General features: G+C 40.7%; 1 protein-coding gene across 2 annotated transcripts in view; it reads left to right on the forward strand.

The window, feature by feature from the left end:
• The window catches only part of otud4 (OTU deubiquitinase 4), a 189,761-nt gene extending 180,485 nt beyond the window's left edge, over positions 1 to 9,276 (forward strand). For both annotated transcript variants that reach the window (XM_072496128.1, XM_072496129.1), the window contains one exon: positions 998 to 9,276. In XM_072496128.1, the coding sequence (XP_072352229.1) occupies positions 998 to 2,635 (1,638 nt within the window). In that variant the 3' untranslated portion in view covers positions 2,636 to 9,276. The remainder of the gene's footprint in view (positions 1 to 997) is intronic.
• The last annotated feature ends 4,745 nt before the right edge of the window (positions 9,277 to 14,021 follow it).

Here is a 14,021-nt window from a genome sequence, read left to right on the forward strand (position 1 = left end):
GTGGGGGCACTCTTTCCCTTCCGCCTCCGCTACGGCCTCCACCATGGCGGAGGCGGAAGAGACTCTCCACACTGCGCATGCGCGGGAAACTGACAGCGGCCGCTGACGCTCCCGCGCATGCGCTGGGAAACTGTCAGCGGCCGCTGACGCTCCCGCGCATGCGCCGCATTTCCGCGCCAGCTGGCGGGGCGGAAATCCCTCTGGCGTCGGCCTAGCCCCTCAATGTTAGGGCTAGGCCGCCAAAGATGCGGAGCATTCCGCACCTTTGGGCCGGCGCGATGCCCGTCTGATTGGCGCCGTGTTTGGCGCCAGTCGGCGGACATCGCGCCGTTGGGGGAAAATTTCGCCCATCATTCCTATTTCTGTGTGTGCCCACTCCACTCTTACTTCCAATCACACCATAACCACACCGGTTTTACCCACCTGTAGCTTTTGATCCAGCTTTGCTGTTTATGCTTCACTGTTCAAGGAACTGTTCGTAAGGTTTGGAATTCCTCGTCTGCCTACAGCTATTGTGTGATTTGGAAGTTTTGCCCACTGAAAGTGGCAGCGTGTACAAGAACAAAGAACAGTACAGCACAGGAACAGGACCTTCGGCCCTCCGGGCCTGTGCCAATCATGATACCTGTCTAAACTGCACTCCCAGGGTCCCTATCCCTCTATTCCCATTCTATTCATGTATTTGTCAAGATGCCTCATAAACATCTCTATCATAGCTGCTTCCACCACCTCCCCTGGCAGCAAGTTCCAGGCACTCACGACCCTCTGTGGGGAAAGAAAACGTGCCTCGCACATCCCCTCTAAACCGCTCACAAACCTTTGAATGAAGCAGCAGCAGGAGCTGGGACATGTAGTCCACAGGCATGAAGTAGCAATGACTCACTTGATGAAAGCTTGCATGTTAGTGGTTTTGGACCTGCTGTACTAGCAGCCAGTGATTTATATCACATACAAGTGTGATTTTTCATATCAAACTTAAATTTGTTTTTCTTTTCAGGCTTACAGTTTTCCGTTATGGGCACCATATTCCTATTTGTATCCATTGAACCAGGCTTATTTGAAAAGTTGTGGGATCTATCCAAGGGGCCCTGCTCCGATATTTCACCCGAATCCTTGGTTCCATGTGACTGCTGGACTAATGCATAATGAAAATGTTACGATCCCACAGCACATAGCCGGTCCTCCAGAGACCAATACTCCTGGTCAGTCAGTGCAAAGAGATGTCAGTGACGATGGCGACCATTCATCACTACCACAGGCAACTACACCACTCCTGCCTCACAAAAGCGAATCTGTCCTAGATGCACCAACTGCTGAACAGCCACCTCAAAACTTTAATCCCCATTACACACGGTATTTTCCTAACTTTATTCCAGATGGAACCCAGCATTCTGGCTGGAGAGCACCGATACCACAGGCATTATTTAGTCAGAATACATCAATGCACGCTTTCAGTTTTCATCCCATGTACATGGCTCTACCAAATCCTGTATTTCCATTGCAGGTAAATAGCGGGAGCCCAGCTTGTCAAAATGAGCAGGAATTTGGTGCACCAGATCTGTGTGAACAAGTGTCAGGCAACTCTCAGAGTCATGAAATAGAAGAGATGGGCAGACAGCCAGAAGTATTCACCAGTCTTGGAGAGGGCAGACTGTCTAAGGCTCAGCCTGTCATTTTCAAAGATTCTCAATTATTGGTAGAACCTGGTGGCGGAATTGGAAACACATGCCCCTTGGGTGAGGAGCAATCAACTGCTAATCCTCATGCAAAGCAATGTGCAATGCAACACTCAGCCCTTAAAAGGGATGACAAATCATTGCTGATAGAAAAGCAAATTCCAACACCTATTACTGGGCTTTCTGGTGTGGAGAGAGAGAATATTGAGCCCCTAATGCTTGTCGGAGCTGATGCAAGTCATGCAGAATTTGCAAGTCAGCCCTTTAAGGCAAAATCCAGAAGTGATTTAACTTCACAGTGCATTGATGCATCAAAGAGTGATACCAAGGCACAGACTGTAGAAGTCACCTTCATAGATCAGACCTCGGAAAATAATGGCAAAATATCTGCCATATTAAGCAGCAGTAACCCTGTGCAGTTTTATGGAAAGGAAAGACACTATGTAAAGGAAGATAGTTCTTCAGAAAAAACTGTGTATCGACGTTCCCCTTATGTCCGTAAGAAGGGTGAAAGGGAAATGAACAGGAAAAAATGGCAAGAGAAACCTTTGTCATCAAAAAGCCCATGTTGCCTATCAGACAGCCATGTTAACAGTAGGGACACAACAGCTGACACAAAGAGAGAGAGCAAGTCACCAACTAAAGACAACAATACTCAGGGTGTAAACAGTGTTGTACAGTGTTCTGAAATACCTGTAGGTCTTGGTGCTGACGGGCATGAAAGCAAAAATGAAAATATACAGGAAAAAATGAAAAACCAAAGGTTTTATACGAGTCAAAATAGACTAGATGAAGAAACTGGTCCTGGCAACAGGAGAGATCACGATGTAAATGAAAATCAGAGTCGGGTAGTTGTGGAAAATGCCAGTGGAGTGTTGTGTGAAGGGAAACGCAATAGTTTTAAAAAACAGAGAAATAGAGAGGGGGGAAAACCCAACCCTGCTGCACGAAAATGGTAACTGAGCAAATTGTAAAACAAAATTGACACTGGGTGAACTAGAAATAGAACCAGAACATTTAAACAGATCTTACAACTATTTTTACAAGAATTTAAACATTTTTGACCCCTTTTTTTGCAACAATCATTGAATTGATAGAATTTTACAGCAGACTGGAGGCCATTTGGCCCGTCATGCCTCTGCTTTTTGAAAGAGTTATCTGTTTAGTCCCATACCATGCTTTTTCCCTCAACCCTGTAAGTCATTCTTCTTCAGGTATATGTCCAATTGCCTTTTTGAAAGCACCTGTGGAATCTGCTTCTACCAACCTTTCAGATACTATGTTCGAGATCTTAACTCATTGTATGAAAAAAAACTCCCCTCTAGTTGAGTTGTTTGCCAATTATTTTAAAACTGTGACATCTGGTTACTCCCCCATTTGCCAGAGAAAATCGTTTCTCCCAACTTTCTCTATTAAATCCACTCATAATTTTGAGTACCTCTATTAGATCTCCCATTATTGGAAAGAAGAGACTAGTGGGGTCCCACGGGAATCTATGTTGTTGTCTCAACTATTCACTATTTATTAATAACTTCTATTACACAGGAATGGACGATCTGTCCAAGTTTACCGATGGCATAGACATTGGGGCTCAGTGACAAAAACATAAAATTACAAAGGGGCATTGATGGGTTATGCAAGAATATGAAATGTGGTTGATGGATTAAGCATGAAGTTATGTATTTTGGTCTGTAGAAGGGTAGATGTGAATAATATTAAAGGGTGAAAAACTAGGAATAGGTGCAAAGAAACCTTAGGGGTCCACATACACAGATCACTAAAATATCGTAAAGTACAAAAAATAATCAAGAGACTAATGGAATGTGAAAGTGAAAGAAGTTTTACTACAACTGTACAAAGCCTTGGTTAGACCACATTTCGAGTACATGTATAGTTCAGGACAATGCACCTTAGAAAGGAGATATTGGCCATGGAGGAGATTCACCACAACGTTACTCGGGCTCTGAGGGTTAGATGTATCAGGAGAGATTACGCAAAACCGTTATGTGGTGCATTATGCCTTGAATGTAGTGGGGAGGGTGGGCAGCTGATCTGAGGGAAAGGTTGGTGGTTTTGTGGTTGGGTGGGGGAATGGTAAACGTTCAGAGGCAGGTGGACAGAGGCCTCGTAGTGGGGAGAAATCAGAGCCTGATGATCAGGGATGGAATTGTGGGCCTCGTGTTGGGACTGGAGACATCTGGGTGGGGCAATTGAGGGAAGGTCCATGTAATTCAGGAGTTAGGCATTTACCTCTGAATTCAGCAACTCCATCAAGTTTAAGAATGTGACTAACAGCTTCATTAACCTATTTAAAGTTCCAGTCCACCCCTTTGGACCAGGTTAGCTGTCTGCCTAATTTCTGACCTCAGGTTGGTGGTGTTTTTTTTTAAAGATTTGAACCCCTTCCCCTGCCCTAGACACACCATTTTTAGGTTAAAATTCAGCCTGATTTTCCTTTAATAAATCCAGGCTGGTTGCCCATGCTTCTCCAAATGAGAATTATTTTTATCCTTGACAATTTCCAGTAGTTTTCTCACCACTAAAGTTTGATTGGCCTGTAATTCCCAAGTTTATTTCTATCCCCTTTCAGAGCAGGTGTGTAACATACATAATCCTCCAGTTCAGTGGCACAGATTGCATCTTTTCTGGACAAGGTGACTTGTTAACTTTTGAGTGAAGCCAATCTATTTAGCATGTACTTTCTATCTATTTATTTCTATTTAGCTCCTCTCCTCTCTGTTGCAACATTAACTGCATTTTCTTTAGTACAGATGCAAAGTCTTCATGTCTTCATTCAGCACCTCAGTCATGTCCTCTGTGCCACAAGATTTTCTTTTGTGTTACCTATTGGCAACACCATTCTTTTAACTATGCCTTTACTTTTTATATGTTGATGAAATACTTTTGGGTTCCTCCTTACATCACCCACTAATCTTTTATCAAATTCTCTTGCCCGTCTTTATATTCTTTATCAATTTCCCTCTGGTTTTAAACCGTATTCTGTATCTGACATTTACCATAAATCTCTTTTCAGTTTTATTTTAATCTGTATTTCTTTTGCCATCTAGATGCCCTATCTTTCCTCCTTATTGGCTACATGGAGTTGCCTCTTCTTTAAAGCCTGCCATTACATATTTCATATTTTCTTGGCTAATCTTTCTAACCCAACACATGTTTTACTATCCAAGGTCTTACCATTAAATAGAAATTCCTAAATAATGATATCAACAGGAAAAAGACTAGGTAATTCGGTGTTATTTGAAAAGATAAATAGATGAGGCAGAAACTCAGTGGGCTGGTTTGAGAGTACAGGTATCTGCATTGCATTTTTAAAGTAGATGAAAAGACACAATAGGTCAAGTTTATAGTGAAACCTTAGCTGCCACAATGATGGACCTCTTTCTCATCCCAATAATAGTTCACAACAATTTTTTGTAGCATCATTTTGCAAGTCTTGATAGACATTTGATGAGGGAAGAAACGGCTGCAAGTTGTCAAAACTAAAAATCTGAGCTTCATCATTGTGGTTAATCTAGAAACCTTTTTTTCTTGCATATTAGATGGCAGTGGATATTAAGTTGACTGTATAAACCTGAAAGAACATGATACAGTTCTGAGTTACTGTAGGACGTTATTAAAAGGCAGGAGGTTGAGAAGTGGCGATTAGGCCGTGGTAGTTTACATATTTAGGTTAACAATTTAGTTCAATCTAGGTATCAGCTAATTGGATGGCTTGTTCACAGTTATAATGGTCTGAATGGCCTCATTCTGAGCAGTATGGTTCTGTGATTTCAACTGTATCTGAATTTGCTCAGTTTTGTCCCACGTAATAGTCGTTGCCTGAGAGATTACCTGGTGCTCTGCACATAATTGATTCCCCTATTTACCCCTTTATTCTCTCTTCCCTACCCCATCCCACTCTATTGAAGAAAATCTGTACTTCTGGAATTCCTGAAATTCTGAATTCCAAATGCAGGCAAATGGGGTTAGCTCAGATGGGCTTTTTGGTTGGCATGGACCAGTTTGGGCCGAAGGGCCTGTCTCCATGCTGTAGATTCTATGAAGTTCAAATCCTTGTGAGTGATGACGTTAAGACGATATGCAACACTATTCTTGTTCAGCAGCCACATTTATAGTATTAAATTAATTCTAAAAATGAATCCAATAGTACACCCAGAAAACAAATAGTAGTACTGTCTGGCTGGGAAGAAACTTATCACCTTAACAGGAAGCCAAATAAGAATACTTCTCAATTTTTTTTTTCAAAATTAGGTATTAAAGGGCAGAATGTAATAGGTGAAGTATTGTTTAGAAAATTTACACTGAATGGAATAACTTAAAATCATTTTCACATTAACATGCAAAGTATAAAAGGCAAAATATGCAGCTGTAAATCAATTTTGGGGTCAATTGTATTGGACAATTCCAAAATTAATTCTGACCATGGTATTAAGTTATTTTTTTTGCAATTGCAGTGTACGCATTAGAGCTAGGCATAGATGTGACAATCTGTTTATACAGTTGATTTCCATTAAACTGTTAATGTGAAAAATAATAGAGGTAATATTTATTGTGAGATTTAGGGTTTAGTCATGTGACCATTGACCAGTCAAAATCTGCACTCGTTTATTATTGCTAATAGCTTTTGACATTCTGGAGTTGTGTCTGGCAAAATAGTTACCTAAATTGTAACAGTACAATTGTGATAAAAATCTCCTTTCACATGTATTAAAAAAATGCTAACATCGGGTCGAACCGTAAAAATCATACAGAATTGTCTTTAAAAGAGATTTGCACTGTGCACTACATGTGGTTCAGGTGAATTTTGTCTTGCCCATTCATCTGAATCTAAGGTCTCATTTTGAATGACAACCTTGTTTATTTTGTCCTGTTAAAAGCAACCTCAAATGTTCATCTAGTGTGTTTGGTTTTTCTTTCTAATAATTGGTGAGGGTTGGTGGTGGCAATTGTAGAAATAGTTCTATAAAACTTTTCAAACATTTCACTTTTTGCTTGGGTGTGTCTGCCATTTTCCTTGAGGACTTTTGTGCCTTTGAATTGGGCTGCATAGACCTACCTCAGCTAACTTGGTACTGGTTAGCTTATGCTCATTCTCCAGTTTAGTATTTATATTGAATGTTACATCTTTCTCCAGTGATTAATGTTCATGAGGTCTGTTGATCTGTAAGCAGTTTACATACTTTTATCACTGCCCAGATCGAACAGGCCATGATAAGTGCTTCTGTGCTGCAGTACTCCAATCAAACTTGAATATATACCTCCAAGAGTCTTACTAGGAGTGTTCTAGTACTTCGGTTATATATTCCTCTATGCACAAAGCTTAAATGAATGAGGAAAGAATATTAGCATAACTTTTTTTTAAAAAGATATCTATTAATTATTTGAAAAATGTTCAACCCCCATGTATAAAACTTATTATCCTTGTCTTTGTTTCTCTTTCTGGTGTCTTGGCACTAGGAACTGTTTTTGATTTGTTTAATTGCTGTTGTTTTACAAATAATATTGATGCTGCTGCCTCTGCTCCGAGGTGTTAGGAACAGATCATCTGTACATGACAGTGGGGAGAAACCAACTGGTCAAAGCAGCACCTCAATGATTCAAAAGGGTAAATCCAACACTTAACTTGGAAGATAATATCGATGTGTTAGTTAAATTGATCATTTTGTGCATGGCTCATTGAGCACCCATTGTGTGTTCCTGTCAAGTACTGTTGGTGTTGGCCCTCAAACCTTTGGGAAACTGCAAAGAAAATTGTGACGTTTTAAATAGGTGGTAAAAATGTCATCACAATCCTGGCTTGTGTTGTCTTAAAAGATTAGCCATTTGCCACATATTTCTCTGTCACTGTGCTGTTCTTGTAGCTACAGTGTAGATACAGTTGATCAGTGAAACATTTGGCTGCTGGATTCCTGTGATGGTGGTAGCATTGAAGGTCTGGAAGAGAGAATTGGGCTTAATCAGCAAAAGCAGTATTATTAACTTAAAAATATAAATTTGGCTGATAGTGGAAGTAAATATTTTAAAATTTAAACCCGATTGTAAAGCAAACTTCTGCGATTGAACAATTTTAAACTACATAGCCTTGAATTTAATGATAATCTGCTGCTCTGTTGGCATCAATACCTTGCATTGGTGGACTAAGCTGTCTGCACATCTATTTTTGCCTGGGATGGGTCTTATTTGTAGCCCCTCACCTAACCTGTATACTTTTGTAGGATACCATGGCTTTCCAAATTATAACCAAAGACATTTATAGCACAGTGAGACCATTAGGACTACTGCATCTGAATATTTACTACAGTATCTGTTTAGCTACCCTATGCTCTTCCATAGCTCTGCATAACCTTCCAATAGAAATTGCAACACCTTTAATGGCTGGTAACCTCCTGGTTCCCCAATATCCTTTATCCAAGTGACTGCCTTGATCCAGCCCATTCAAAATATTTCAGCTTTAAAATTTATAGATATTGTTTCGTTTTGCATTTTTTATGAACAACAAAAACTTGTATTTAAATGGGCTTTACTATTGTAAAACATCCCAAGGCACTTCAATACATCCAACAGGGTCACACAAGCTGATATTAAGGTAGATGACCAAAAGATTGGTCAAAATGGTAGGCTTTATGGAGCATTTTGAAGGAGGAAAGCAGTAGGGAGGCGGTGAAGTTTAGGGAGGGAATTCCAGAACCAGTGGTGGAGCTATGATCGTGAATGCTCGAGACCAGAATTGGAGGAGTGTGTACAACTAAGGTTGTCGAGCTGGAGTTACAGAAATAAGGAGGGGCAAAGCCAAAAGAGGTAATTTAAAATAAAGATAATTTCAATGCTGGGGGTTGCTTAACTAGAAGCCAATGTAGATGGGCACATCACAAATGTGGATATCGGTGTTTCCAGTTTACAATGAATGTTGTGACCTTTTTACTGAAAGGTGACTGAAAAAATTGAATTGTTAATTTGCTAACTTTGTTACATATCTTTACAGGGATTATATATTGCACTGACACTTGTTAACATGATCAGGAAAACATTATTCACAATGTAATGGTATTTGAGACTGGGTGTATTTTAATTATGATTATGCAATAAGACTTATTACTGGAACATTGGTGCCCAAATTAGATGTCTTAAGTAGTATCACAATTTCACACACAGCACATTTTAAGTGGCACATTCATGATTTATTTCTGTTTTGTTAGTTATCAACGAAAACACTTGGAAGTATATTGTTGAGAGATGCTTTGTAATAGTAGCGAAGTTACTTGAGATCCATTAGTTCTTATTTTATATTGGACAGTTTACTTTTGAGGATGTGGTGTTAATTGCATTGTGCCTAACCTAGTAGAATAAATCTTACTGTGTAATGCATAAAAGGATGCAATATAACCTGAACCGTATGGGGTTTATTTTGTTGTAATGTAAACTTGAACTGTATTTTGTACCTTTTTCTATTTTTCATTGTGCAGTTCTCATTAGTTGTGGAAATATGCTTAATTATTTTGTACTTTTATCTTGAAGTGCTTGTGAACAAAAGATTAAAAACTGGTGCCTTGCATTTGAATAAAGAAAAACTGGTGTCTTGGATTGTAGTATTTCTTAATCTTTGATAAGGTGGCAAACTGGGCAAGAGCGAGGAAAGAAAAGTGATACACTCAGAAATCATTTTGATCGGTGTATCTTTTGTTTAATAAATAGCCTTCACTATTGCCAGGACATGAGAAAACATTTCACCTTCAGTCGAATTTTGCAAACCAGAGGCATTTTAGATTTATATTTAGAAAGTTTGCTACCTTCTCAGCAGTCAGTTGCAGATTCAGAAATACAGCTTATTGTTCTTGCACTTCAGTTTTGCTTAACATTTGCTTTGTTTATTGCTGATTTCAAGACCTACACTCTATCCAAATCAAAACATGACGACAATTTGTATTGTCGACCAATGAGTCTCAGTTTCCAGGATTGTCAAGTTTGAGAAAACCATGAGAACAAAACATTAAAAACTGGTGCCTTGCATGTTGAATAAAGAGAAATACCGGTGTCTTGGATTGAAGTATCCATTGATCTTTGATAAGGAGGCAAACTGGGGCAAGAGAGAGGGGAAAAATACAACACAGTCTCTCCAATAAATATATGTTTCTGATCCACACTAGCCTGATTTCACCCTTCATCTAACCCCTTCATCTAACCCCACAAGCATAACCCATTTCTGCCTCATGTATTTAACTACCTTCTCTTGTGGCATGTAACCAGGATAGTGTCTATTCCCTATTGGATTTATTGCTATCATATTTATGTCCCCAGTTTTGTTCTTCACGCAAATTGAAACATTTTGTCTGTCTACCCTATAAAACCCTTTTATAATCTTAAAAAACTTCGATTCAGTGCTCAGTTTTTTATTCTATGGAAAAGAACCCCTAACCTAAAATGTTTTGCAATCAATGCCTGACCTCCTGAGTTTATCCCAACTTATCCTTCCCTAATGGATAAGCCTCAGAATTGTGCTATTATCGTTAATTTTATTTTTACATCTGCATTCTTTTATAATCCGGAGAACAGCACTGTACACAAATGTAGTCTATTCAAGTTTAACATAATCGCTCTACTATTCCATTCTGTACTTCCAGAAATAAATCCCATTGTGCATCTATATTTAAGATCCCTTTGCTTCACTATGCCACTTCCACTTGGCCCCTTAAGCCTGTTCCATTATTCAATAAGATCATGGCTGATCTAATTCGAACCTCAATTTCAAACTCCTGCCTACCGTTGATAACATTTCACCCCCTTGCTTATCAATAATCTATCTACTGCTTCAACTACCTTTTGTAGAAGAGAATTCCGGGGCAGGATTCTCTCTTTTTGGGACGAAGTGTTGACACCGACTTGGAATTTGTGGACTTTCACGACAGAAAAACAGGCGCCGAACTTGGATCGAATAGCTAGCACCGGTGCCACGGGGAACACAAATCGATTCCAATGAAAAACAGTGCGAGATTCGCTGGATCTGTGATTGACACGCGGGAGGCTGATAAGCTGCAGCCGCATATAAGACCATAAGACATAGGAGTGGAAGTAAGGCCATTCGGCCCATCGAGTCCACTCCACCATTCAATCATGGCTGATTTCAACTCCATTTACCCGCTCTCTCTCCATAGCCCTTAATTCCTTGAATAAGACCATAAGCACATGACAATCCCCACACACACTCATCCCAGTCAACAAGATGGCACTGGTTGTGTTGATGCACGCCCATACAGCTGATGGGTTGGCTGGGGCCAGAGGGCACCTGGGGGACACCTATATGACCCGTGGCCCTAAGTTCACAGTAGGTTGTTGGCGGCGTGTGCAGCTGCATAGCTGCCTTGCCAGCTGTGGCAATGGTGTTCTGTGCCTGTCCATTCCTACCCCACAGCCCAACTCCTGGTCACCCCCCACTATTCCCCTCGGCCCTGGCAGAAGTCCCCTGACCAGAGTCACAACTGTCAGCAAACTGACTATGTTGGACACTTTCTGTACCCCCTCCCTCAGCAGCCACAACACTTACTTTTGAAGTGGTCCCTAGTTTTAGATCCTCCCACAAGAGAAAATTTATTTACACATACATCATCAAGACCCCTCAGAATCTTGTATATTTCAATAAGTCACCTCTTACTCATTTCAACGACTACAATGGCCTCCTTCTGCACTGTAAATTCTATGATTCTAAGCCTAGCCGGTCCAGCCTTTCCTAATAAGAGGACGCCTAGAACTCTACATCTCAGAGCTCTGAAATCTCTCGCCCTTTATGTGATCCGCTTCTTTATTCGTCCTGCCAAATGGACAAGCTCATATACTCCCATTTGCCAGATCTTTGACCACTTACCTGTGTTCTCTTGGAGCCGCCTTCTGTCCTCTTCACAACTTACTTTCCCACCTCATTACAAAATATAGGAGTTGAGGCCCCAGCCTTGTGGCACACCACTCATCAAATCCTGCCAATCAGTAAGTGACCCAATTATGCCTCCTGTTTCCTGTTAGCTAGCCAATTTTCTATTCATGCCACTATTATTCCTTAAGACCATGAGCTTTTATTTTCCACAACTTTGCATGTAGCGCCTTATCAAATGCTGTCTGGAAATCAAAGTACACCAGTTCCCCTTTATCCATAAATGCCTGTTACTTCTTCAAATAACTTTATTTTTCCAAGAAATAAGTGACCTGCTTATTTCTGCCACCCCTCCTTTCTTCTCTCTTTCCTGAACTCTAATATCTGGTAGTATTTAATACCCAATTCTGTCCTCTTTAGAGCCAGGTCTCCACTATCAACACATCTTATTTCTATGTGGCTATTTGGTCCTGAAAATTGCCAACCTTATTCACCACACTTCATGCATTAATATACATGCACTGCAAACCTATCTTAGTCCTTTTGTCTGGTCCGGTCTAATATTTCTTTACTCAAACTGCCAATCTCTGCTTTATTTTGGTAATTTCCGATGCCAGCCCAATTGCCAAATTAGTTGAAACACGGTCAGGCTGTTGGCCAATTCTAGCTCATTACACATCATTAAATCTTACATATTCTGCCACCCTTGTTGGTTCTCAGACATATTAAGAAAACTATCCTGAACACATTCAAGAATTTTGCCTACTTTCTAACATAAGTTCGTGGCTGGAATTCTCCAACCTTTGGGATTCACTTTTTTCCCACTGGCAGTGGCCCCCTGGGCCTGCGAGTTTCCTGACGGTGTGGTGACTTCAATGGGAAATCCCATCGACAGGCGACAGAATAAAGAATCATGCCACCAGCAAACGGCACGCCACCGAGAACAACTTAGCTGGAAGACCGGAGATCCCATGTTTACTCTTAAAATTCTGCATTAAAACCATTCTGCCTTTGTCTAATCACTGCTTTTATACATTTATGCTATTAACAGGGAGCCTTCACACAATTCAGTGGTTGAAAATTATTTTATATTTCTCAATTGTACCCTTAAAAGGCTCTAATCCTGCGCATGCTTGTTAAATCATCTGTTACAGAAGTTCGTCCTCATTCACAAAAGCTGCTTCTCCGCATTACCGTTTCCCCTATTCAACATAACTTGGTTTACCCAGTTCACGATCCAGATGGTGTTGCAGCTAATTTGCAGTAATGGCTACAATGTTGCCCTTCTATGTTGAATTGCAACCGTAATTCATTTACTTTGTTTCTTATACTGTTGCATAAAGAACACTTAATCGCACTACAAACCCTAATCCGCCCTTCTGTTTTGCATCTCATGTTTATTTCTCGTGATTTAATTCCTTCACATTTTTTAGTTTTCCCTTCGCCCTTGTGCCTGGAGCACTATTTCAGATGATTGCTCTCTCCTTTTTCAGTCAGGTTAGCATTATTTATACCAGTCATTTCCAACGTCAGGTTCACGGGGCCATCGGTCACAGCATTCCCGATTGCGGGAAGCAGTGAACAATGGCCGCGACCAACTTTTTTAAATGCTGGCCAAAACCAGCTTTCAGAATGCTGGCCATCACGCACATGCTTGCCCCCTCAGCAGTGCGCAGGCCCAGAGCCCAGTGAAGCAGACCACTTCCTACTGACGTCAGCACACTGACCCAGGAGCAGATTAAAAAAAAAAAATCGATAGTTTTCCTGCCTGGAGCGGCGGCAGAAAGCAGATCACTCCCCTCGCACACTGACATCACATGCTCTGGGCAGAAGAGATTCCTCGACTTTGTAGTTGCCGGCAGTGCTGGCGTGAGCTCCAGAGCCTCTGCTGAACAACCCATGAAGAAGCTGAAAACAGGAACAAAGCTGTGTAAAGATGATTTCCTGAGGTGTTGGTTTATTAATTGTGCCACTGCAAATCAGGATGCAAAGTTTTTGTGCGTTATATGCAGAGAGGTACTGGTAAACAAAAGATTAAAACCCTCAAAAACATTTGAAGACCAAGCATAGCAAGTCTGAGGACAAATCTGATTTTTTCCAATGGATGCAGTGAGATCTTAAAGTATCAGCTGAATACCTTAGCATAATTGTAACATTAAATGACAAAGCAAGTGAGATCGTGAGGACCAAGCAGGCTTACCTGTCACATTAAAGGTAAGTGAAAATAGTGAGTCGTGAAGTTCGGGCGGCGTGGGTCCCGAAGGATGGCTGGTTGGCAAAAATGTGTCCTGGGCAAAAAAAATCTTAAAAACACTGCCCTACAGTATTGTGACTAATTTGATTTTCCCAATCTATATGCAGATTAATACCACCCACAATTACAGATGTTTATCACATGTCTCTAATTTCCTGCTTAATTCCAGTCCCAACATCACCACTAGTGTGTGTGTGGGGGGGGGGGGGGG

The sequence above is a fragment of the Scyliorhinus torazame genome, chromosome 3, assembly GCF_047496885.1.
Source record: "Scyliorhinus torazame isolate Kashiwa2021f chromosome 3, sScyTor2.1, whole genome shotgun sequence".
NCBI lineage: Eukaryota > Metazoa > Chordata > Chondrichthyes > Carcharhiniformes > Scyliorhinidae > Scyliorhinus > Scyliorhinus torazame.